The sequence below is a fragment of the Lupinus angustifolius genome, chromosome LG13 (genome assembly GCF_001865875.1).
Source record: "Lupinus angustifolius cultivar Tanjil chromosome LG13, LupAngTanjil_v1.0, whole genome shotgun sequence".
Lineage (NCBI taxonomy): Eukaryota > Viridiplantae > Streptophyta > Magnoliopsida > Fabales > Fabaceae > Lupinus > Lupinus angustifolius.
Window position 1 is genome coordinate 1,145,715 of NC_032021.1, and position 22,326 is coordinate 1,168,040.

Below are 22,326 nucleotides of genomic sequence, written 5' to 3' on the forward strand. Positions count from 1 at the left end.
AAATAAACATCATCTCAATCCACATCATCACATTTTAGTTCATTCCAAGTATATACCTTAGAGTAATGATTTGCACTGATCTAAGTACTGTAGAACTAAAGAATAAAATAAAATTATAAAATATTTTTATCATTTTATATAGACTGAAACAATATTTTTATCATTTAAAAAAAAGAGAAAAAATGCTGAAAATGATTTTTGTTCTTTTTTTAACTAATCAAGCTTTCTTGTGATGAATAACTATTAGATTCACTATATCTTATTGTATGGAGCCTAATGACTTCCTATTCCACTAAGAGTTACTCAAGCTAAGTAATCACTCCTAAAATTTATGTGATTCTATTTTGAGTTTTCTAATTAATTTGATTAGAAAATTTTGATAGGTATAATAATGAAGTTAATGAAAACTAAATATCTTTATAATGAATAACAATTATCTCTAGTAATAAAAATGTAATTTTATAATAAATAAAATAATAAAAATATTATTATACGTTATCTTTTATTTTTTATTATTATATAGCACTTGATTTTTATGATCCTTACTCACTTATATAATATATGATGTGGAATAGAATATTTAAAGTAAAGTAGATTTAAAAAATGAAAAAGAAAAGGATAAAGACAAAAGACAAAGCATCGTGAAGGTAGTTAACGATGGTGATGCTACTCACTGCCACCTCAACTTGTCGATCACATTCGCACTTCCTTTAACCCTTCTTCCGATTCTGCCTCCTCTTTTATTCGTCATCCACCGCAATCTCCGTCATCCACCGCAATCTCCGTCTTCTCTTCTCGCCGTCGCCGCCATCGTATCATTCTTTTTCTAACTTATCTCATATTCTATCCCTTTCCAATCTCTCTCCTAAATTAGTTAAATTCGTTCTGCATTCTGATTTCGTTACCATTTGATTTTATAAGTTGTCGAGAAATCTCGTCGATTTTCTAGCATTTTAGGATTAAGCATAGTTTCGTCGTTTGTGAAGTGGATTTTCAGTTACGTGACATATAGATTGGGGATGGGGAGAGAGGTTTCGGATTTGGCATCTATTTGAGATTTGAATTTTGCTAAATAATTTTCAAAAGTATTTTATATTTATCAGAAACTGCGATTTGGAATGTTAACTTATTGGATTTTACATTATGGAGAGGAAACGATTAAATCCATGATACAATTTCAAAATTTATGGCACGGTCCCGTTTTACTTGGTCCTATAATGAACTGAGATATTTCTTTATCAGATGTGAACATGTGGTGCTATCAGATAATTATGTTTCCTTTTCTGATATATATATATATATATATGTGTGTGTGTGTGTGTGTGTGTGTGCATGTATGTATATGTGTGTGTATGTATGTATATGTGTGTGTGTTGGTAGGTAGAGGATTGTCAACTTCTTAATGCATGTTCTTTTTAAGGTTGTATGTGAATGAGATAGAAGTGCCTATGTTAGATGTGTATTTGTTGATTTGGATTTCTTAATGGAAACTATGTGCAGGTGAATATTTGATTGGCAATCCTATACTAGTTAGTCAAGTTTTATAATAGAAAGAAGCTTCAATGGCCAAGAAACCTGGACCAAGACCCAGTAAATTATCTGTGTACCTTTACATTCCTAATATCATAGGTGGGTATTTAATTCATGATTATGCTGAATGCTATATTCTTTTATTCCCTGATGTTTACTTATGTAATGTAGAAACCATGTTTTATGGCTTATATTGTTGATAAGGATAAGAATTATGGGACACAACTTGGATAAAAGGACAGAGTAAATCAGAAAAAGTTTCCTGGTCATATTTGTCTCATTTGGTCTTTAGTAAACCCGAGTCTTTCACAACGGAACAGTGAAATGTAGGTGTATGATGGTTATTTAGGCTGCAGTCTTCTAGCTCTCTATATGTATATTTTTTAGAATAGTCAGAACCTAGTACCCTCCTTTAGGATTGTTTATTGGATTGCACCACGTGTTTGCAACTGATGTTTTAAACAAAAGGATGCTACCCAAGGGTAATAGTATAAAATTGTTTAATTTTGGAGTTTTCAAGAGATTTCACTCAAATGTAAGTTCCCTCACTTGTAATTCTCCACGAGTACACTGTGTTAACTGGTGTGTGATGATGCAGGATACATTCGGGTTCTTTTAAACTGTACTGCCTTCTACCTATGTTTTTCAAACAAAATATTGTTCTCTATTCTCTATTTTTTCAGGTAGGACACAATTTTATGAGTTTTTTTTCTTTCTAGTTTTTAACTTTCTCTTTGATGCTAATGGGATGGGGGCATAATTTGACTAAATTCCTGTTGCCAGCTTTGTATGTGATGCTGTGGATGGCTGGGCTGCTCGCAAATTCAATCAAGGTATAAACTTTCTTGTAGAGGTCATAGTATCATCTTATCTGTCCGAGAATCTACTTAGATATTTATTTGAGAAGCATATACCATTTGAATTTGTGGTCCATATATAAGCCGAGTCTTAGTGCTAACTTCCAAGGTTTAGAATGATTTGTTTTACCTACATGAATGTATTCTGTTGACCTTTTGACATTTACGCCTCTTATAAGATACTAGGTTAACAGGTGTCAAATAAGAAAATAGAGGGCTAATATGATTCGTATGCTAACAAGGATTGGCTCAACTAATATAATCAAACAGTGTTGAATGTTGATAAACAGGTCCTGGGTTTGAATCTTGTTGGAGGTATATTTCATTGGTTGGCCATGTATAAGTGCCATTGTAAGCTCTCATTGAAGCTTATGCCTTGACCTTGGAATGGGGCAACCTTCTCTCTCCATAAAGTTTTATTACAGAGAAAGTAATTATCCTATATAATAAACAAATATAATAACCTAATCTTTTTGTTTAGTAACGTTAATTTCTTGATTCAGTGTCAACCTTTGGAGCTGTTCTGGACATGGTAACAGACAGGTCATTCTCTATCCTCTCTCTCTGCATGCAAGCCAAATAAATGTTTTAAATGATGCCTGCTATAACTCTATTTGATTCTTGTGTGCTTTGAAATGATGTGGCTTCTTTGATACCAGAATTAGCACTGCTTGTCTACTTGTAGTTCTTTCGCAAGTGTACAGGTAAGAATTTTCTCCTTTAAATCTGTTCATTATTTGCTGTACTTATAAACATGCACCTGACTTTTGAGTTTGAACTTGTGTAAAGGCCTGGCCTGATTTTCTTGTCATTGCTGGCCTTAGATATTGCCAGCCACTGGCTACAAATGTACAGGTAATATATGTAAGCTTTGTCTTTTCCTCCTCTAACTCTAATTGTATGGTTCTTCAGTTACTAGGTTTGGTTTTGAAGAAACTCTTTTGTTGGATTTTTTATACTTTAAATGTAGCACTTTCTTGCTGGGAAAGGCTAGTCATAAAGATGTAAAAGACAGCACCAACTGGCTTTTCAAGGCATATTATGGAAATAGGATGTTTATGGCTTACTGCTGTGTCTCATGTGAGGTAATTGTAGTTGATCTTTTGTGAAAAAATATGTAATAAATATAATGTTCTTTTGTTCATATCCTTTATATTCTACAGGTTCTTTACTTAATCCTGTTTTATCTTGCGGGGAATCAAACAGAGAAATTGGTAGATGTAAGTGGCTAAGTGCTCTCTTTGTTTCAGCTATTAGATTATGTAATGATATCTAGTAGGTTTCTCCAGATCATCTTATTTTCTCATCTGTTTAATTTCAGGTTCTAACAATTAATTTGCAAAAGATATCAATACTTTCTTTCCTCATTGCTACAAGTGTATTTGGATGGGCAATCAAGCAAGTTATAAATATAATTCAGGTTCGTACATTATTTACTTATGCAAGATATTTTAGATGATGGGGTGCTGTAGACAATTAGCTTTTGACCACCACCCCCTCTTCAAAAATAATATGACGGGGAAAAACAGCAGCAATGCAACATACAAAAAAATATGCCTCCAAAGAAAATACTGTGGCTATAAATTTGTAGATAAATTTTTATTTTTATTTGGAATGTTCATCTACAGGTATCAAAATAACAGAAGATTTGAATCTTTCAAAACTCAGATTTTCTTCTTGGTTTAACTATCATATGTAAATGATTTTAATTATTTACAAGTCATTACAAAACCTTGTGAACTGTACTGTATTGAGTACCCTATTAGGAAGTATTATGTTGCCAATGGTGACATTGTTTCAATCTGTAGAACCTTTGAAGTCGTATCTAGAATTGAGAGTTGGGCAGTTTAATTGCAATTATTCATCAAATTCAGAAACTAGCAAGTTATGTTGTTACTCGGTGAACTCTTGCCTAATTTTTGTTGTATTACCTCTTTAGCATGCGTTTGTGACTTTATATAACAACTTAATAGTTGATTTGAATAGTTTTGTTCTTTAGATGCTAGCCATATAAAGTGTTGGAATTAAATAATTAATTATTTTACTTTGCTCCATCATAGTGGTAAGGTTGTTTACCTTATAACCTAGAGATCATAAGTTCAAATTCTGGAAACAACCTTTTCGTTTGTAATGGTATGGCTATGTACGTCTACCATCCTCTGACCCCACTAGGTGGGAGCTTTGTGCTCTACGCCGCCTTTTTTTCCTACTTTGCTCCAACTAAATGTGTGAAGACCATACCTTTGTTTTATTTAGTTATTCATTGATTTAAGTCTTGCATTTTGATATTTCTTGGGACCCTTGTCGTTTCAGATGAAGACAGCAGCAGATGTGTGTGTGCTTCATGACATTGACAAGAAATACAAGCAGTGATGTGTCTTCCATGACCATGAATCTCTTGCCTTCTGATTTTAGTATCAAGTTTTGAGGTCTAATACAAAATCAGTAGCCTGGATGGCATTTGAACTTAAATTGTTCAGTCTTCTATCATTTGTGATAAAAGAAATACAACACTGCGGAGTTAAAGAACCTAGCTGTCCATGTTGTAAGCAAATTCCTGTAGCATGATGTTCATTGATTTTTTGTTCAATTTGATTTCTGAAATCCCATTTTAAGATGTTATCTGCACCAGAGGAATACCGCTTAACCATTTGTAACCTTGTGATAGCATGGAACTCGTTTTTGGATAAAGTGAATAAAGGTCTAGATTTCAATTCCCTATTACAACGTGATATGGGGCTCTTAGGTGTTGTAACAAAACTGAACCCTTCATACTAAGAGTCATTTCCATATGACTGCAAGTGGTTGGTCTATTGGTGTGGGCATTCATGTATGGTTAGACACATTGTTATATGTTCTAACACTAGTTCAAGTAATTTCATAGTCTCAAATTTTGTTTGCAATTTCATTTTCTCAGTATGGATGGGCAGTATAAAATAAAATTGTATAAGGATGTTTTTTTTATTTAGTTGGGCAGAGGAAATTTGGTTATATTGAGAGGAGAACATGCATGCCTAGGACAAAATTTAGGTGTTTTTTATTTAAAATAAAAATATTACCATATAGTTGATTCAATGGTTAAGATCTCTAAGTATCATATAAGGTTGATGTTCAAGATCTTTAAGTATCATAAAGGTGCCTCCAACTCGAGCTTTACAAGAAAACCCTGTGAAAGAGTGACATGATGCAATAATGTTTCTAGTACTTACACTTGTATATGACTTGATAAATGGACTTATCCAATTACATACTACTGTCTGTAAATTCCAAGGATGAACAGACTATTGGTAATGTAAAATCAATTGGAAATCCAACAACAAAAGAGCTATTGTTCTAAGCAGCAGAATAATTGAATCCTATGGAGTCATATATACATTCAAAAGCATAGTAAAATAATTGGCAATAATAAATATCACAAGTTGCATAGAAGATGGACTGTTCCAAATAATCAAATTTCTCTTTGATCTCCCTACTATTTCTAGTTTCTAAAACGATGTTCATGATAAAGGTTCCTTGCTCATTTAAAGATGCATTAATACAGGCTAAACCCAAAAAACTGGCTAATGAGGATGGCAAATCCGAGGGCTATCGCGACAAGCGAAGAAGCCCAAGTGAGTTTCTCAGTTATTCTAGGTACTCTATCCTTTAGTGCCTCGCTACATGAACCTATAAATACTGTATAGCTCCCCATTGCAAATACAGTTCCAAGTAAGAACATGATGAGAAATGCAGCACCAGCCAATCTAGAAGGTAAAGCAAGGGCAGGCAACACCATCATCAATGCGTCCGGTTGCAGTCCATGAACAATTCCAGTGGCAAAAGTAGCAAAACCAATCTTCTTCTTTCCTACTGTAGGATTATTAAGTGACTCATAGACACTCGGATCACATTCGCCATTTTCTAAGGCAACGCATGGGGTAGGCACTTCTGAAGCTTCCTTAATTCCCATAGCACCAATTACTAGCAGGGTAAGGCCAACCACTCTGGTGCCCCAAGTTCGGATGATTTCGATGTGAAGTCGATCCTTCAGGAGCAAAAATATTAAGCCAAAGATAAGCTGGCCAGCATCATGGCCACAACCCCAAAGGGCCCCAACAGCAGCACTCTCCATTCGGGTACGGCCAATTGACAATGGAGCCAAAGCTGCAAGGTGGTCAGGCCCTGATAGTGTGTGCAAACAACCAGCAAAGAAACCAGTCCATGCACTACTTAGGAGCTCAGTCCGGATCAGTTTTCCACTAACTGCAGCAGCAGGACCACCTGTCTTGGCAGCAGTAGAAAAGGATGCAAAAGCTGCTGGTGCAAAAGCTGGTTGGGTTAAGAGCATAACAAGACCAACGAGTATTACAAATGTCCGAGCTGTTATTGCCTGATGAAAAAAAAGAAAGGATGAATTTTTAAGCTATATTTAAAAACTTGAATGTTTAAACGTGTAATCAAAAACAAAAATTGCAGCAGCATGCATGAGTCTGTATAAACCTTGGTGACAAAAGTTATCATAAACATAAAAAATAGTAATAATAATAACCCACAATATCAACTTGCCTACTTCATCAGAGTAATCTTCCATTGAAACTTCCCCAGGTATTTGAATATCTATTCACGGTTGAGGCTACTATACAACAGCCGATGTTTCAATGTATGCATATACCAGCCTAATTGACCTGTTCTTAAAGGTCTTCTATTCATAAACTTGTCCTCGTTCTCTGCGTTTTTCATGCCCTACGATGTGTTTCTATGTGCAGGATTATGTGGTGAAGGAAGATTCCAGTAGACCTATGGATCTAGGTCGCCATGGTAAGTGGACATATAAGCCTCAGTTTTATTTGGGGCAATGTTGTAATGCTGTTTGCATTCCGATGGTCCATGTTTGAGTGTTTCGGTGGAAAATTTCATCAAAAAGTTTCTGGGCATGGTTCAGGTTTTTGGACTGAACAGAGTCAAGATATTTAGTCAGGTACGAAGTTTCAACGAAAGTTGCAACAATACCTCAGATCTACACTCCAATAGGAAATGTGTTTGCTCAATAAATTACATTCTAAGCTTCCATTCCATTCCACACTTCCTCAAGTACCGGAATATGAGGAAAAGAAAGAGTTTGGGATAGGATTGCATGTCACCCAAATGCCACCAACCATTGAAATTACAACATGGTGCATGTATGCACCCGTGCATAAATTTCAAAAAACATAATTCTTAAGAAACATGAATCTTAAGTTTCAGCACAAGATTCTTCACCATTCAGTACAAATTAGCTGATAGGATCAGGTCAGATGACAACAAAATTGTGCATACATCACAAATCCTAAAACTTTTGGTAACTTTCCAACTAACAAGCTATTATAGAAATTAAAAAAAGTAACTTTATCTGCTCAGAATATTATTTTACTCAAAATAGGTAACGAATCAAGCATATTCATTTGTTTTCTACACCAGCATACTTCTGACAAGTTAAAATCATACATGTTCCATATCAAGACCAATGACAATAGAATATACTATAATTCAAATCAACACGGATATTCCTCAAAATACCGTTTAAGAAACATCATCAAATGCAGAAAACACAATATCCCAGCAATGATAAGAGCAAAAAGCACATACCTTTGGTTTTTTGAGATCATGGGTAGTGATGAGATCGATGAATTGAGGTTTGGGTATGGAGCTTTCAGACGAGGCGGGGTGAGAAGACAAAAGGGGTGACGAAAAATCATTGGGTGGCACCGATGAAACAAAAGAGGAAATTGGAGAAGGGTTTTCATGGTGGGAAGAAATAGAGGTGACCCACCTGAAATGGGAACGAGTTGAGTGGAAAAAATTGAATCTTGGAGAGTGAAATGGATTGGTGTGGGTGGAGAAAGTGAAGGTTTTGAGATTAGTGTGAAGAGAAGGGAGAGAAGAAGAAGATAGAAACCTATCCATGGCCTTTAACTGCAGAAAAAGAGAGGGAAAAGGGAGAGAAAGGAATGAAGGGGAAAGAAGAGAAAATGGAAAGAAAGAAAGACTTTTCTTATATTGGATAGAACCGCACGGAAAGGAAAGTTAAAACACAAGTTTCAACAAACACAATCATCTTTTCTGTTTTTTCGATGGTTTTAACTTTTAAATTCTAATCACGTTTGTGGTTTTTTTTAATAATAATTTAGTCAGGTATTTAATATTGATTTGTCTACTTATGTTTTAAAATTATTTCAAGTTAATCCATTATCAATCATGATGTTTCCTCTTTAGATATCAAAATTTAAAATTTGGTACAACATCATTAGCATAAGACTAACTATATTGTATACTGTACTTTTCACCTATATTCCTATTTCATCCAAATTTTTCGTCTATTGCCATGTACTCTATTATTCATAACTTCCTTTGCCATTGCCATTTTTGTACATGAGACTCTCTATGTCCTCTTGATACACTCTCCATTGTCACATTAGAACAATTAGTGCCATGGGTTGGGAGAATACCAATTAATAGAGTAATATTTTCTCTTTCTAAATCCATCTACAAATTTCTAGAAAGTTCATATTTCATCCCATATAATTTTTTTTTTCATTTTCAATAGATATCATTGTATTGGAAACAATCATATCCAAGTTGACAACATCCATAAATATTTAGTATTTATGTTAACTATACCAACAAGTATTTTTCAACCTATTACTCAAACTCAGAGACAGCTCATGTACCACTTGAACTAGAATGATGTAATTATAAGTGAAATCTGATTTTAGAAATAGAAAATGGAAAAGACATTAAAGGGAAGAACAGGACAAAAACAAAAGAGTCACGAGAAGAAGAGGATTGGATGAGAATATGTCTGGTTGTATTTAGTTTGAGCTCATCCAATCATCCATTCTCATATTCATTCTTCTTCTTTCACTCTTTCCACTCTTTCCACTCTTCATTCATTCATCTATTCATTCAATATCAATGGAAGTTATTCTCTGCACCAACCATCTCAGACTCACTTCTTCCTTCTCTTTCTCCTTCTCTTCTTCTTTCCCTTCCACTCACTTCCTCGGTTCTACCCACACTCTCAAGCCCAAGCCCAAGCCCAAGCCCAAGCTCCTTCGTTCTTCTAACAACTTCCACCTTCTCCGTTTCCATTCCCCGCGCTTTCTCTTCAAGCCCTCTTCTTTTCATTCTCACCCAACTATCATTTTCTTCATCGTTGTTACTATTTCTGCAGTTTCATTCATTCACCACACTCTTACAACCAAAAACAAAGATAAAACTACTCAGGTGCCTTTCTTTACCTTACCCTTTTCTCTTTTTTTCTTTCTTTCTCTGTTATATTTATTTATTTTACATTTTTTGACTAACACAGCTACACCCACATCCTCATTTTGCGTTATCACCACAATTTCAAAGGGATAATTCACTCACTGAACAACAAGATGAGATAAAGGACATTCCTTTTTTGAATTCTTCTTCTTCTTCATCATCATCTTCTTCTGCTGCTGTTGTTGCTGTTAATGATGATGATGATTCTAATGTATTCACAGTTACTGATACTTTTTTGCCACTGCCTTTCAATTCCACTTCACTCTCTGAGCCCTTCACTCTTATTCAATTTGAGGAGAATGCTGCTTCTTCTGTTACCGAAAACGATGCACTCGATGACGAACACAGTGCAGAGAAAATTGAATTTGGTTCTGTCAGCAATGGTTTTCTTTTAGGCGAATCGGTTAGGGAAGATCTGTACATGTTTTATGAGGCTAATAAGAAGCCTGCAAATGGAACCATCTCATCACCTTTATCTCCTAATGCTTCTTTTGTCAATGGAAATGGGTTTCCCTCAGAAATTGGAAATGCCACTCTAAAAGGTGAAGGTAACTCCATCAAAGATAATGCACTATCATTTTATTTCATCTATATATAGGGTGAATTTAGAACACCTTATAGAGAGTTTATCTTATCATACAAACACATGAGAAGGTGTTTTAAAGAGCTTATGGAAATAGCTCATGAACTTCCTATAAGCACTTTTCAACGTATTTCAATAAGCTTACCAGACAAGCTTATGGAATAAGCTAAAAAGAGCTTATAGAACTAGCATTAGCTCTCATGTATAAGTACTTAATGAATAAATGCAAAATTAAGTTGTTTACCAAAATAGGATTGTAGTCAATCAAATTTTTACCGAATATCATGATGAGCATTCCAAACCGAGACATCATGTTTATGTAAACCCATTTTTTGTTGATTCAGAGCATGTTGAAGGAGTGGTACCGATTTCCAATCATATAGGAGGCTACCCTGCACAAGGTGGAAGTAATAACTTGAGGAATGGCAGCAGATATCTAAGAAACAGGGAAAAAAACTATCTGGATCATAATAGTAGCAAAGTTTTGCCTCAGAATGGCCATTCAATCAGGGTGCAAGCTCATCAGAAAAATGATCGAACCAAGGTGTATGATGATCAGAAAAATGATATTTCAGAGTATCTAAGCAAATATAATAATTTGCTAAAAGTTGGGAGGTAATCTTATGTCCCAATCTACCTCCAATGAACAGTAAAAAAAATGTAAACTTGTTATCATGATCATGATTGACCTATTTTTGCTATTTCCTTTATGCTTGAAGACTTTATCCTGAATTACATTAGTTTTGTTAGGTTACGTGAAAGCGTAGAATTGCTTAAAGATACAGAAAAAAAGGGTTTATTAGATATGACTAAGGTACACACATCTATCTGGATGCTACTCGAAGCTTTGTTATTCAATTTTGAGTTTATCTTACATACCATATTTACTGGCCATAGGTTTATCATGCAAAGTTTTTCAACACTTGCAAGAGACAAAAGGCAGTTAAAGAAGCTTTTGATTACATTAGGCTTATCCCAAATCCAACATTGAGTACATTTAATATGCTCTTGTCAGTGTGTACAAGCTCCCAAGACTCAGAGCGTAAGTTTATTTTTCATCATAACTTCACTCTAGTACTTGGTCACCCTACAAAATGTTCTGTCATCTTTTCAGTTCATAACATGCATATTATATCTTCAGGGGCTTTCCAAGTTTTGCAACTTCTTAAGGAGGCTCGACTAGAACCTGATTGCCAACTTTATACCACTTTGATATCAACTTGTGCTAAGAGTGGGAAAGTTGATCAAATGTTTGAAGTACAATATCTTCCTTATTGGATTTGTCAACTGATTCACCACAGCATGAGATTATTATGTGTTATACATCTTTTTTTAAATTCCTTATCTTGTAAAAATGTTAACCTGTGCATTTAGGTTTTCCACAAGATGGTTAATTCTGGAGTGGAACCTAACGTTCTTACCTATGGGGCTCTTATTGATGGTTGTGCTAGAGTTGGGCAAGTAGCTAAGGCATTTGGTGTTTATGGGATAATGAGGTCCAAGGTACAAAAATTTTAACTTGTTTTTTGTAGAAATTACACTGTCAATGGTATTGGTTGAGTTGCTCCCAAAATTCTTAATTGTGCATGAGGATGTGATATTTGTATGCAGTAGAACGTGAAGCCAGATCGTGTTGTATTCAATGCACTTATTGCCGCATGTGCCCAGTCAGGAGCAGTGGATCGTGCTTTCGATGTGTTGGCAGAAATGGCAGCAGAAACACAGCCAATTGACCCAGATCACATAACTTTTGGTGCTTTGATGAAAGCATGTTCAAAAGCTGGTCAGGTGTGGTTCCTTTCTTCCCCGATTTCCCCCAAAATTCTTATTATCATGCTTGACTTGAAATATATTTAATGTTTAACATTGAGGAGGCGTTTATACAGGTTCAACGAGCACAAGATGTGTATAAGATGATACAAAAATATAACGTAAAGGGATCCCCAGAACTTTACACTATTGCCATTAATTCTTGCAGCCAAACGGGAGATTGGGAATTAGCACAGAGTGTATACAATGACATGACCCAGAAAGGGGTGCTCCCTGATGAGGTATTTTGTTTTTGGTGATTTTGAAATGTACAGTTTTTTGTGGATTTTAAAACATAATAATGCCTCATTAATTTGTGATTATTGCATGTAAAGTTCTTTCCTTTATCTGCCATTATTAATTGCTTACAGAAGTTATTGACTCACTTCACACAGATGTTTCTGAGTGCACTAATCGATGTTGCTGGGCATGCTAAAAAGCTGGATGCTGCATTTGAAGTCCTACAAGAAGCCCGTAAAGGAGGAATACACATTGGAATAATGTCATATAGCTCATTGATGGGTGCATGTAGCAATGTATGTTTGGTCAAGTAAATTTTGTCCACACTTGGTTTAGTGATAACTACTTTATGAGTTTGGAATGAATCTAGTGTTACCCATAGAAATCACAGAAATTAGGTAATGGATTTTGCAGAGTAAAATCAGGGGATGCAATGAAGGATAGTAGAGTGGATTTGAAAAATAAAACAGTCAATAATATGATTTATTTTTCTCTTAGTGGTAGGCATTAATTCAGTAACCTTAATTCTGTTAAATGCCTGGTATTAGGTTTTCTACATGGGGATTTAATATATGTATTTGGTTCACTATCCCTTTCCCGAAAAAGTAAATTTGGGTAATAGATTTTGCAGAGTTAAATCAGGGGCTGCAGGGAAGGGTTTGAGAGTATATTTTGAAAAACTAAAACAGATAATATGTTTTTTCCTTCTTTTAAGTAATCAGGCATTAATTTAGGAACTTAATTCTGTTAAATGTCTGTTATTAGGTTTTCTACTTGGGGATGTATTATATGTATTTGGTTCTTCATCCCTGCCCGAAAAAGTATTGGTTTCACTATAATTATTACATTTTTCTGGCATTCTAGATATTGTTTTTTATATGTTTCCCTTTCAGTGCAGGATTGTTTGGTATGTAAGGATTTTGCGTTCTTATTGGCGACCCTGAATCTAGAAACTAAATTAAAAATAATGAACTTCTTAAATCCGAGAACCCTAAAGAAAAATAGTTAGATAAATTTATATAGTCAATGAAGTATTGTGGCCTAAGATAACTACACCATGCTTGTATGTCTCTATTCCCTTTATGTTTTTTTGCAATTCTTTTGCTGACTGCGTTGAATTCACGAACCTGAAAACTGTGTAACTACTAATGGCAAATATTTGTTCCAGACAAGAAATTGGCAGAAAGCATTGGAGCTGTACGATTATATTAAGTCTCTTAAATTGGTGCCAACAGTTTCAACAGTAAATGCTTTGCTCACTGCACTTTGTAAGTTTGAGTTTTTAATCCTGCTTTGATTCATGATCTTTATGCTTGAGCACGAAATGATTGATTAAGGGCGCTGTTCAATGGCTATGAAAAGTAGTAACTATCAAAAGGAACTGCAAATTTCCAGGAAGTACCAGGTTTTTGAATTTGGGAACTTTTTAATCGGCTTAGTTGACAGATATGAAGAGAAATTTAATTGAGAGAAATCAAATTAAATAAGATGAGATAAAGAGACCAAATATACACACAACATGGCCTAGCAGATAAAGCTAATTTTTCTTTGACAATTTCCACTTCAATTATTCTTACAAGTTATTGCACTACTTTTAGGACTAGTCTAAGTTAGAAAACCAACTGGTCAAAAAATGAAGGAAGGTTTGCCACTAAATTTACACAAATACAGAACCTATAACAAATCACTAATTAAACAACAAATTAAGGTAAATGATAAAATGGTTTAGGGTTTATTTTCCTAAATCATCTATTGTTGAAAACATAGGTGACAACACTCTAGTCCTCACCTTAGTTTTACCTGAAATATGGTTGGTCCTAACTTCAATTTCAATTTAATTGCTGCAAAAGTTGTTTTCCCCCTGATCTGTGCGTTTGCATTGTTTAAGTATAGCAGTTTAATTGAAAAATGGACTTTATGACATTGTTAGAGCTTTGTATAGGTGACGGAGATCAATTTCAGAGGGCTTTGGAGATTTTATCTGAAATGAAAGGGTTAGGATTGCGCCCAAACAGTATCACATACTCATTACTTATAGTGGCAAGTGAGAAGTAAGTCATCTATAAGAAGATTTTGTTGTTTGGTTAATGATCTGCTGTAGGTTCTTTCTCAACCAATTTCCCCTGGTTTTGTAGAAATGATGATATGGAAGCGGCTCAAATGCTCCTTTCTCAAGCCAAAAAGGATGGTGCTTCCCCTAATCTCGTCATGTGTCGATGCTTGATTGGTAATTCACTGGGTTTTGTTGGTTTTTAATTCTCGTACTATATTGCTTCAGGTCAATCAAATACTTCTTTCATACTGCTTTGGAAAGTGGTATACTTTTACTTTTTGTGTCATAAAATTAGAAATTGACTTGTACATGAGTCATTTAAGTCATTGTTTAGGGGAGTAGGTAGTTGATACTTTATTATGATGAAAATACTTTTGTCTCATTAATTGGTGATTACAAATACATTGAAAATTGTGCATTTATTATTTAACTCCAGTGTATTCTGTCAATTTTTTTTGTTTTTCCTATTTGTATGGTAATGGCATATAGGAGTATTTCTATAAAATCCATTTCAAATAAGGAATGCTGAAAACTGAAATCACGATGAACTCTAATTCCTCCCTCGAAATTACAAAGTAACACACACTGACTTAGTTCTTTATTTTCTGGGGAATTCAAGAAATAGCTAATGGCCTTTTGGTTATTTTGAGGTCATAAGCTATTCATATATTAAGCCCCGAGAGTCCTATGGCTTGTAAGTCCTGATAGTATTTTGATGTGTTGGAAGGAATGTGCCGGCGAAGATTTGAGAAGGCTTGTTTTGTTGGTGAACCAGTTTTATCTTTTGATTCTGGACGGCCACAAGTGGATAGTAAATGGTAAGACATCATTCTTTGTTAACACTGATACAAGGGGCTATTAATTGTTTATTATATATAGACATTTCTTTTTACATTTATGCTGCAGAATGCTACTTTTTTGTCATGAAACTGTTACAAGCATATACCATTTTGTTTGAAGTGATCCATCTTTATTTTCATTTATGCTCAATCAACTCTTGAAGGAGACCTCCAAAAAATTTATCACCCATTTCAAAAAAAAGGAGGCCTTAAAAAATTCAAAGGAGAAATGGAGAATTTAATGACATGAAGGAAGTGTGTAAATCATACCTATCCTTGTTTGTCATGACCATTAATTTACTCATGTTTCTCTTCTAGATGATTTTTTGTGTGGAAGTTTCATATTCTGCTTTCTACTCTTAGGACATCACTGGCCTTACTGGTGTATCGTGAAACAATTGGAGCTGGTGAGAAGCCTACTAGTGAAATATTGTCACAAATGCTGGGATGTTTGCAATTCCCCTGCGAAGAATCTATTAAAAACAGACTCGTTGAGAATCTGGGAGTAAGTGCTGAAACCTCAGAAAACTCAAATCTCTGTTCATTAATGGATGGATTTGGTGTATATGATTCTCGTGCTTTGTCAATACTTGAGGTCAGTATTGCAAATAAACTAATTCTATTCGATCCTTGGGTCTTAGTTTATCTAAGGGAATCTGCATCATCATATGTTATCTAATAATTATGTAGGAAGCTGCGTCCTATGGAGTTGTTCCATCTGTATCATTTAAAGTGAGCCCTATCGTCATGGATGCTAAAGAAATGCATCCTTTCATTGCTGAGGTGAGCTTATCTAAGTCTTACTATTCCTACAATGATTATTTCTGTTACATAAAAGGTTTGTTTGCATTTTAACTATAATATATATGCGTACATGTATTGGAATCAGTTAATTTACGTGGAGGAGATATAGAACTTTATGTGGTATCACTTAATTCTCTTGTGGTGAGAATTATAATCCATGTATATGTATTTGAAGGAATTAGGACAGGTACAAGTAACATATGCAAGCCCAGGCTACATTCAAATGCACATATGGCTGTTATGCATTAACAAAAAAATTTAAATTGTCGTCCCCAGGAAAACAGTGTTCAAAATCATTTTGCATATGATAAGCACATGGATAAATAAATGGAAATATGTAATTGCTTAAATATTTTCAACCCTTTTATTTCTCTGAGATTTTCTACTATTTTTTGTGTGGGTGCATGCAACATCCTTATAGGTACAAATCTTTAGGTGCTTGGGGTGTTCCTCTCCAATAAAAACATGTGAAAAACATGACATATCCAACAACTATTACACATGTTATGTTTTCTCCCCCAAAAACGAAACAACAAGCTCCCGAAGAATTGTACCTAAGTTTTGTCCTTTATACTATGATGTACCTGTGTAGTCGACTCATAGTTAGGGAGAAATAGGAAGAATAATGACAAAGACAAAAGAGTGGCTGGTGTATAAAAAATGAAGAAAATGAAGTCAAGTGAGTAATTCACATTAATGATCATGGGCCAAATAAGGTGCTGGTGCTGGCAGGTAATTAATTAGTTACACGGAAAGGTGGGATTGAGGAGTCGGGGAGAGATAAGGTGTGGCTCCCTCTATAGCAGAATGAGTCTGAAGAGAGAGTTATAAGGCGGTGGGTAGAAAGGACAGGGGGAGGATAATAAGTCAGGTCTCAAGAGGTTAAGCTGTAAGCCTTTCCTAACGCTAGTTAGTTATTTCTCTAGGGTGAGATTTATTGCAGTGTTCATATTTTTTGTTCTCAATTATATTTACATTCCAAATAATTCTGCAAAATATCTTTCTGCTGTAAGCAGCAGAGATCCATTTTATGTTGTTAATATTTTACACCTCTATTCAATATCAATTATATTGTATGTTTATAGGCACACCTGATATGTTGAGGCACATATACTTTATAGGGGATGTTAACAAGTGCCCTATGTGCTTTGTTTAAGGAAGAGAAAGAGGAAATATTGTCTTAAAAAATGATGTTTTCACACTTCGAAAAGTATCAGACTTAATTTTCCAAGACTAGTTTTCTTCTTGTGTTCCTTAAACAATGCCCTTAGGGCACTTGTTAAAACAACCCTACTTTATATTTGGATATTAATATGCAAATGTGCTCTAAGGTTTAACTAATGGTTCTAATAGCCTCTTGTTTCTTCCATTTGTTTTTTACTGTTTTAGTCTTTCATATATTGTGTACGTTATACATACTTACACAACATACACACGTAAACAAAGACATTTGCAAATTTGGACATGAAAACACTTTGCAGAAGATAGACATTTGTGCTGCTTTTATTTTGAAATCCATATCCCTAAAATTCAAGGAAATGTTACCAGGTATACCTCCTAAGCGTTTTGAAAGGTCTCAAGCATAGACTAGCAGCAGGTATTATCATCATCTATTTTAATATCAGTGCTGCATTATTGCTTGTATGCACTTTTCATTAATTATCTTTTCTTCATCTAAAAATTATCTCCTCTAATCTTTTTTCTTTTATTTATAATAATTGTGTGAGATCTATTTTTAGAATTTTGAAACTTGAGTTAGTTGGCCAAATTATGAATTTTGAATAAGTTGAAGAATTTCTATATGATACCTTCACTTCTATTTTGACTAATGATTCTGAAACCGAGAGGTGTTATAAAGTGTAAGTCGATGTTGTCGTTTTATGAAGGGAATAACCATCCCTTTATGACATGTTACATGGGAAGGAACAGCTGACCACAGATGACTAACAATAGGGAAGAAATCTGTTGTCCCACACTGTGCCCGTCCATATGCCAAAGTGTGGTGAATGGGCAAAGCAAAATAAATTTAAATCAAAACATAAAAGATTTTAATTTTTTGACCATTAACCACTCTTTGGCACATGGAATGACACAAACCGCATGACAACAAATTTGTTCCCCTAACAATAATATGCTTTGTTTTATTTACCGAGTGTCATCATCTTCCGTAGCACCGCAGTAATCATACAAAGATAGTTAGTGTCCCATCCACCCTCCTTTCTCAGTTTTGCCTGTTCTTTGCTTCTATCTTATGATTTTGCTAATAATGTGGGGGCTTGTTTTCTGGTAATCTGCAACAAACATTGTGAGCAAAACCTTTATGATGCAATTATTAGTAGAATTGACTGTTTTAATGAAAAAGAACTCGTTTTTCCTGGTTTACAATTCCTAGGCCTGATCACTCATTTTAATGTTCCTTTACGCAGTATCATTTTTTCAGAAAGACATTTAATTGCTAGAAGGCGTAGTCATCCATTATTTATTTTTTCAATAGGTGATGATTTAGGTTTGCAACCTGCAGTTTTCCTTCAACATATGATTTGATTTTTGTTTTTGTTTTTTTTTAAGAATCCTTGTTTAAATAAACTTGATTAATCAAAAGATTTCATTCCCATATTTAAAAGTTCACTAACCCAACATAAGGCATGCATTGGAAAATATTGTTTGATTATAGCACACTGACTAATTGCTTTGCCCATGGCTCTCTGAAAATCATCTTCGCAGGTGCAAGATTACCGAATACAATCATCTTATTGCCTATAGAGAAAACAGGCGTTTTGCTTCCCAAGGGGAAAAAGATTATTAACCTTTCAGGAAGGTGAGAATATCCAATCACAAATGCATCAATTTTTAACTTTATTTCATCCATATTGTTGCCTCTAATATCTGCAACAATACATTTTGTTCAAACATACAATATGTTGAGTTAGCGAACTTTGCTGAGCTAGAAGATCCCATTATTTGTTTAATTGCATGAAGCATGTACATTTTTTATGTTGCCAAGTGAAATATGGAAATCTGTATGCAACTATTATTTTATTCTTTTTGTGTTTGGTGACAAAGAGGAAATCTCAACATAACGGTAAGGTTGTTTGCCTTGTGGCATGAAGGACATGGGTTCATAAAATATCTTTGGAACAACCTCATTGCTTGTGAGGGTAAAATTATGTACATCTACCCTCCCTGTACCTCCCTAAGTGAGAGCCTCATGTACTGGGCCACCCTTTTACTATATTTGGTGACATGCCCACATGTTAGTAACAAATTGAATGTCTACATTGAATATCTTGAGATATTTTATGATCAAAGTCAGTGGTCTAATGGCATGAGCAAGTGAAATATCATGTTTCTTAATAGAAGGTGTTATTGTTTGAACTTATCCAGTTTTTAATATATTATTTTCTCCTGCATAAAGTGTCTAAATAATTTGTTAAAGACTTTATATGACAAATATGCATTGACTTTGGCTTCAGAGTTGGCCAAACAATTGGAGCATTATTGAGGAGGCTTCAGATTCCTTACAAGGGTAATGAATCATCTGGGAAGCTTAGAATTAATGGTCTAGCTCTGAAAATATGGTTCCAACCAAAACTTGCATCTCCATTCAGCGGAAAGCCAGGTGACTGGAGCTCATCCCAATCGCGATTAGGCAAAAGTATTAGCCATCAGCAGCGTAACATTCGAACTGGCAATCTATCTTTGGATTAAGTGCACACGTATTTCGATTCCCAGCAGAAGACAAGCATCTTCTTTTTGCCTAATACTAGCTTTCCTGCCACTCCTTCAAAGAACTATTTTTAATGTTTTTCAATAGAAGTTGAAAGCTCCTTCATCCTAATGGTATAATAGAAGAGATGATTTAACTCAAGCAAGCAGATAATGCCTTCTTGAGTACCCAGGCCACAGAATGAGGGAACATGTATGACATCTCGGCGAGTTCATATATATGATGGCGAAGTTCTTATTCTTTTGCGAATTCACCTGCTGCTATGTCATGGCCTTCACAATGCGGATTATATAAATCTATCATGATAGAGATGCTGATATTTGATGTATATGTTTATAGCTACATGTAACCTTTTTTTGCTTGAACACTCTAGGTGTAAATTATAAATAAGCAAATTGAAAAATACCTGATCATTTTGATCTTATGTAAGTTCTTCCACGATATTCAATTTTAGAATGATTTGGCCCTTTATATGCTTTAGCCATCATTACTATCATTCTGGACCTGAAGAGTTTATTGTTGCATACTATTTATAGCATCAAAGCAGAGTGGAAAGCCAGAAGGATGAGACTCTAACTCCTAGATGAGTGAAGGGAGGGGACAACATCTTCTGTTCTACAATAGTGTGTCAATCCATGTGCCATGAGCCGTGACTGGTCAAAAAAATACTTCAAAATTAAAATTGTAAGTTAAATATATTTTTTTCAACCAATACAGTTTATGGTACGTGGAGTGACACACAATGTGAGACAGAAGGTGCGCTCCCTGAAGTGAGTCTCACTTCTTAAGACTCACATGGCTTTGCTCACTCCACTTCAAAATTGAAAGATGGCTATTTTATCCTTACAGCTCAGTTTCATTGTACTAATCCTAATCTTTTCAGAGTCCTCTGTTCCAATAATTGAGCATGAGTCAGGGCTATTGAGTGTGGAAAACTGTGTGCCGTACGTTGAAAAAGAAAAGCACTTATCCATAATCCATATTTTAGTTACTTCTGGAGATGCAAAGAAGTACATGTTGCTATTTATCCAAAAGTATATTGAATTGTTAAAAACTGAAAAGTATATATTGCTTTCCAGAATTATGGTGATCAGAGAATCAGCATTGGAAAGCAATGAAAGAACAATATCTACAAATGCAATGTATAATGGTGAGAGTGAGTGGCAATCATGTAAATATTTGTGGCAAGTGGATCATCAAAATGGTGTCAGTGACAGTCTGTCAAAACAGTTACTCAACAGTATTAGAGCTTGGTCCTTGTGGACCTTACTGATATAAACTAACATATATTGGATTTCATCATAATATAAAATGTAAAATTATTTATAAAGATTCTACTCTTTCTTGGAACTAACACTCTAGTCTTGACACGCGACCCATCGGACCCATAAATTTACTGAATGTGTCACCTGTTAAGCTTAAATATCTCTACAGTATTTTATTCCACCAAGGGCAGTCTTCACAACTCGAACCCATGACTTCAGAGACTTTTAGTCATTGATTGCATTGAGTCGCTACTACTAAGCTTTAGTGGTAGCGACTCAATAAAATCAATAACTAAAAGTTCCCGAGGTCATGGGTTCGAGTAGAGGAATAAAATACTGTATGGATATTTAAGCTTAATACTTGACACGCTCAATAAATTCATGAACCATAAAGCTAGCATGTCAAGACTTGGGTGTTAGAACACTATCACCTAAGGCATTACACTTGCAGACTCAAAAGATTACAAACAAGGTGATATAAATGAAATATATTACACACATTCTTTGTCAATCCCTTCCCATGATGTTGAATTGTGAATATATAAATATCATCTTATCTTGCAAATGAAATGTGATAATTTTAAGTTATTCACTGATTTTTAGACATGCTTTTTGAAATGCATGCAGAGATAAAATATAATAAATAAGAGAAGGATACTTTAATTTATTGTATGAGAAGTTTTTAAATTGAAGTTACTTATATATCATTTCTGCTACTTACATTACTTTACTCTTACACTAAAAACATCACAGATAAAGAGTGAATATATGCAAAACTTTGATTATCAAGTACATGACACTTCTTCTATATACTAAATAGAAACAAATTTTGATCATGAGACCCTTATTAAGTTGTGAAAGTATAATAATAAGCATTAACTGAAATGTGAAGTGAGATTAACAAAATGATCAATGGGACATGGAATCATAAGATTGCCCATTCTGTACTCAAAACCAAACTCTTCCTCAGCTTTACTCAACAAGTCTTGAAACAGTGGCTGCTTCAAGTAAGATATAGGGACCACAAATCTCTTTTTATACTCATCTTCATCTCCCACATACACTGCAAAATGCCCTTTTGGGATGTGAAAAATGTTTGACTCACTTTGGCCTGAAAAATGATATTGCTTTGAAGACTGATGATACCACAACCTTAAAATTTGCTTTGCATGGTGAACCATCTCTGGAAGTAGCCGAATACCCATTTTTAACTTTATTATTGTGATTATCAAAACTCAAGAACAACACATTCTGTATCAAATTCTGAACCACAAGACCATATATATATAGGTGACAAAATGAAAATAATATTATAACATGAATGAGATATGGTGT

The 22,326-nt window shown here is 34.6% G+C and overlaps 3 protein-coding genes across 6 annotated transcripts; 2 read left to right on the forward strand and 1 right to left on the reverse strand.

Moving 5' to 3' along the window:
- On the forward strand, positions 604-5,108 carry LOC109325167 (CDP-diacylglycerol--inositol 3-phosphatidyltransferase 1-like). Of its 2 annotated transcripts, XM_019557348.1 has the most exons (12): positions 604-736; positions 789-812; positions 1,501-1,629; positions 2,129-2,213; positions 2,314-2,363; positions 2,891-2,930; positions 3,047-3,091; positions 3,177-3,242; positions 3,358-3,472; positions 3,551-3,607; positions 3,709-3,807; positions 4,701-5,108. In XM_019557348.1, the coding sequence occupies exons 3-12, from the start codon at positions 1,563-1,565 to the stop codon at positions 4,758-4,760; spliced, it is 684 nt and encodes a 227-aa protein (XP_019412893.1). In that variant the 5' UTR covers positions 604-736; positions 789-812; positions 1,501-1,562; the 3' UTR covers positions 4,761-5,108. The 2 variants fall into 2 exon arrangements, with proteins under 2 accessions (XP_019412893.1, XP_019412892.1); XM_019557347.1 differs by having other exon boundaries at positions 604-812.
- Positions 5,734-8,376, reverse strand: LOC109325164. 2 transcript variants are annotated; one of them, XM_019557342.1, is made up of 3 exons: positions 8,107-8,376; positions 7,992-8,046; positions 5,734-6,756 (listed from the first exon to the last, which is right to left on the reverse strand). In XM_019557342.1, exons 1-3 carry the CDS (start codon positions 8,307-8,309, stop codon positions 5,920-5,922), a joined length of 1,095 nt encoding a protein of 364 aa, XP_019412887.1. In that variant the 5' UTR covers positions 8,310-8,376; the 3' UTR covers positions 5,734-5,919. The 2 variants fall into 2 exon arrangements, with proteins under 2 accessions (XP_019412887.1, XP_019412885.1); XM_019557340.1 differs by having other exon boundaries at positions 7,992-8,376.
- Positions 9,244-20,197, forward strand: LOC109325480 (pentatricopeptide repeat-containing protein MRL1, chloroplastic). 2 transcript variants are annotated; one of them, XM_019557880.1, is made up of 19 exons: positions 9,244-9,629; positions 9,715-10,219; positions 10,599-10,869; positions 11,005-11,068; positions 11,152-11,296; positions 11,396-11,511; positions 11,629-11,757; positions 11,869-12,042; positions 12,141-12,305; positions 12,459-12,599; positions 13,472-13,571; positions 14,246-14,354; positions 14,439-14,530; positions 15,084-15,174; positions 15,559-15,790; positions 15,886-15,978; positions 17,548-17,596; positions 18,724-18,817; positions 19,473-20,197. In XM_019557880.1, exons 1-19 carry the CDS (start codon positions 9,318-9,320, stop codon positions 19,705-19,707), a joined length of 3,117 nt encoding a protein of 1,038 aa, XP_019413425.1. In that variant the 5' UTR covers positions 9,244-9,317; the 3' UTR covers positions 19,708-20,197. The 2 variants fall into 2 exon arrangements, with proteins under 2 accessions (XP_019413425.1, XP_019413426.1); XM_019557881.1 differs by having other exon boundaries at positions 9,715-10,213.

What these genes read in the sequence shown, in the direction of transcription:
- LOC109325480 (XM_019557880.1), top strand. Translation starts at nt 9,318, where the DNA reads ATGGAAGTTATTCTCTGCACCAACCATCTCAGACTCACTTCTTCCTTC. An exon ending in CATGTTCAAAAGCTGGTCAG is followed by an intron (nt 12,043 to 12,140) that starts GTGTGGTTCCTT and finishes GCGTTTATACAG; the next exon opens with GTTCAACGAGCACAAGATGT. An exon ending in TGCATCCTTTCATTGCTGAG is followed by an intron (nt 15,979 to 17,547) that starts GTGAGCTTATCT and finishes AAATGTTACCAG; the next exon opens with GTATACCTCCTAAGCGTTTT.
- LOC109325167 (XM_019557347.1), top strand. Translation starts at nt 1,563, where the DNA reads ATGGCCAAGAAACCTGGACCAAGACCCAGTAAATTATCTGTGTACCTT. An exon ending in CACTGGCTACAAATGTACAG is followed by an intron (nt 3,243 to 3,357) that starts GTAATATATGTA and finishes CTTTAAATGTAG; the next exon opens with CACTTTCTTGCTGGGAAAGG. An exon ending in ACTGCTGTGTCTCATGTGAG is followed by an intron (nt 3,473 to 3,550) that starts GTAATTGTAGTT and finishes TATATTCTACAG; the next exon opens with GTTCTTTACTTAATCCTGTT.
- LOC109325164 (XM_019557340.1), bottom strand. Translation starts at nt 8,309, where the DNA reads ATGGATAGGTTTCTATCTTCTTCTTCTCTCCCTTCTCTTCACACTAAT. An exon ending in ATGATCTCAAAAAACCAAAG is followed by an intron (nt 6,757 to 7,991) that starts GTATGTGCTTTT and finishes TTTTTTCATCAG; the next exon opens with GCAATAACAGCTCGGACATT.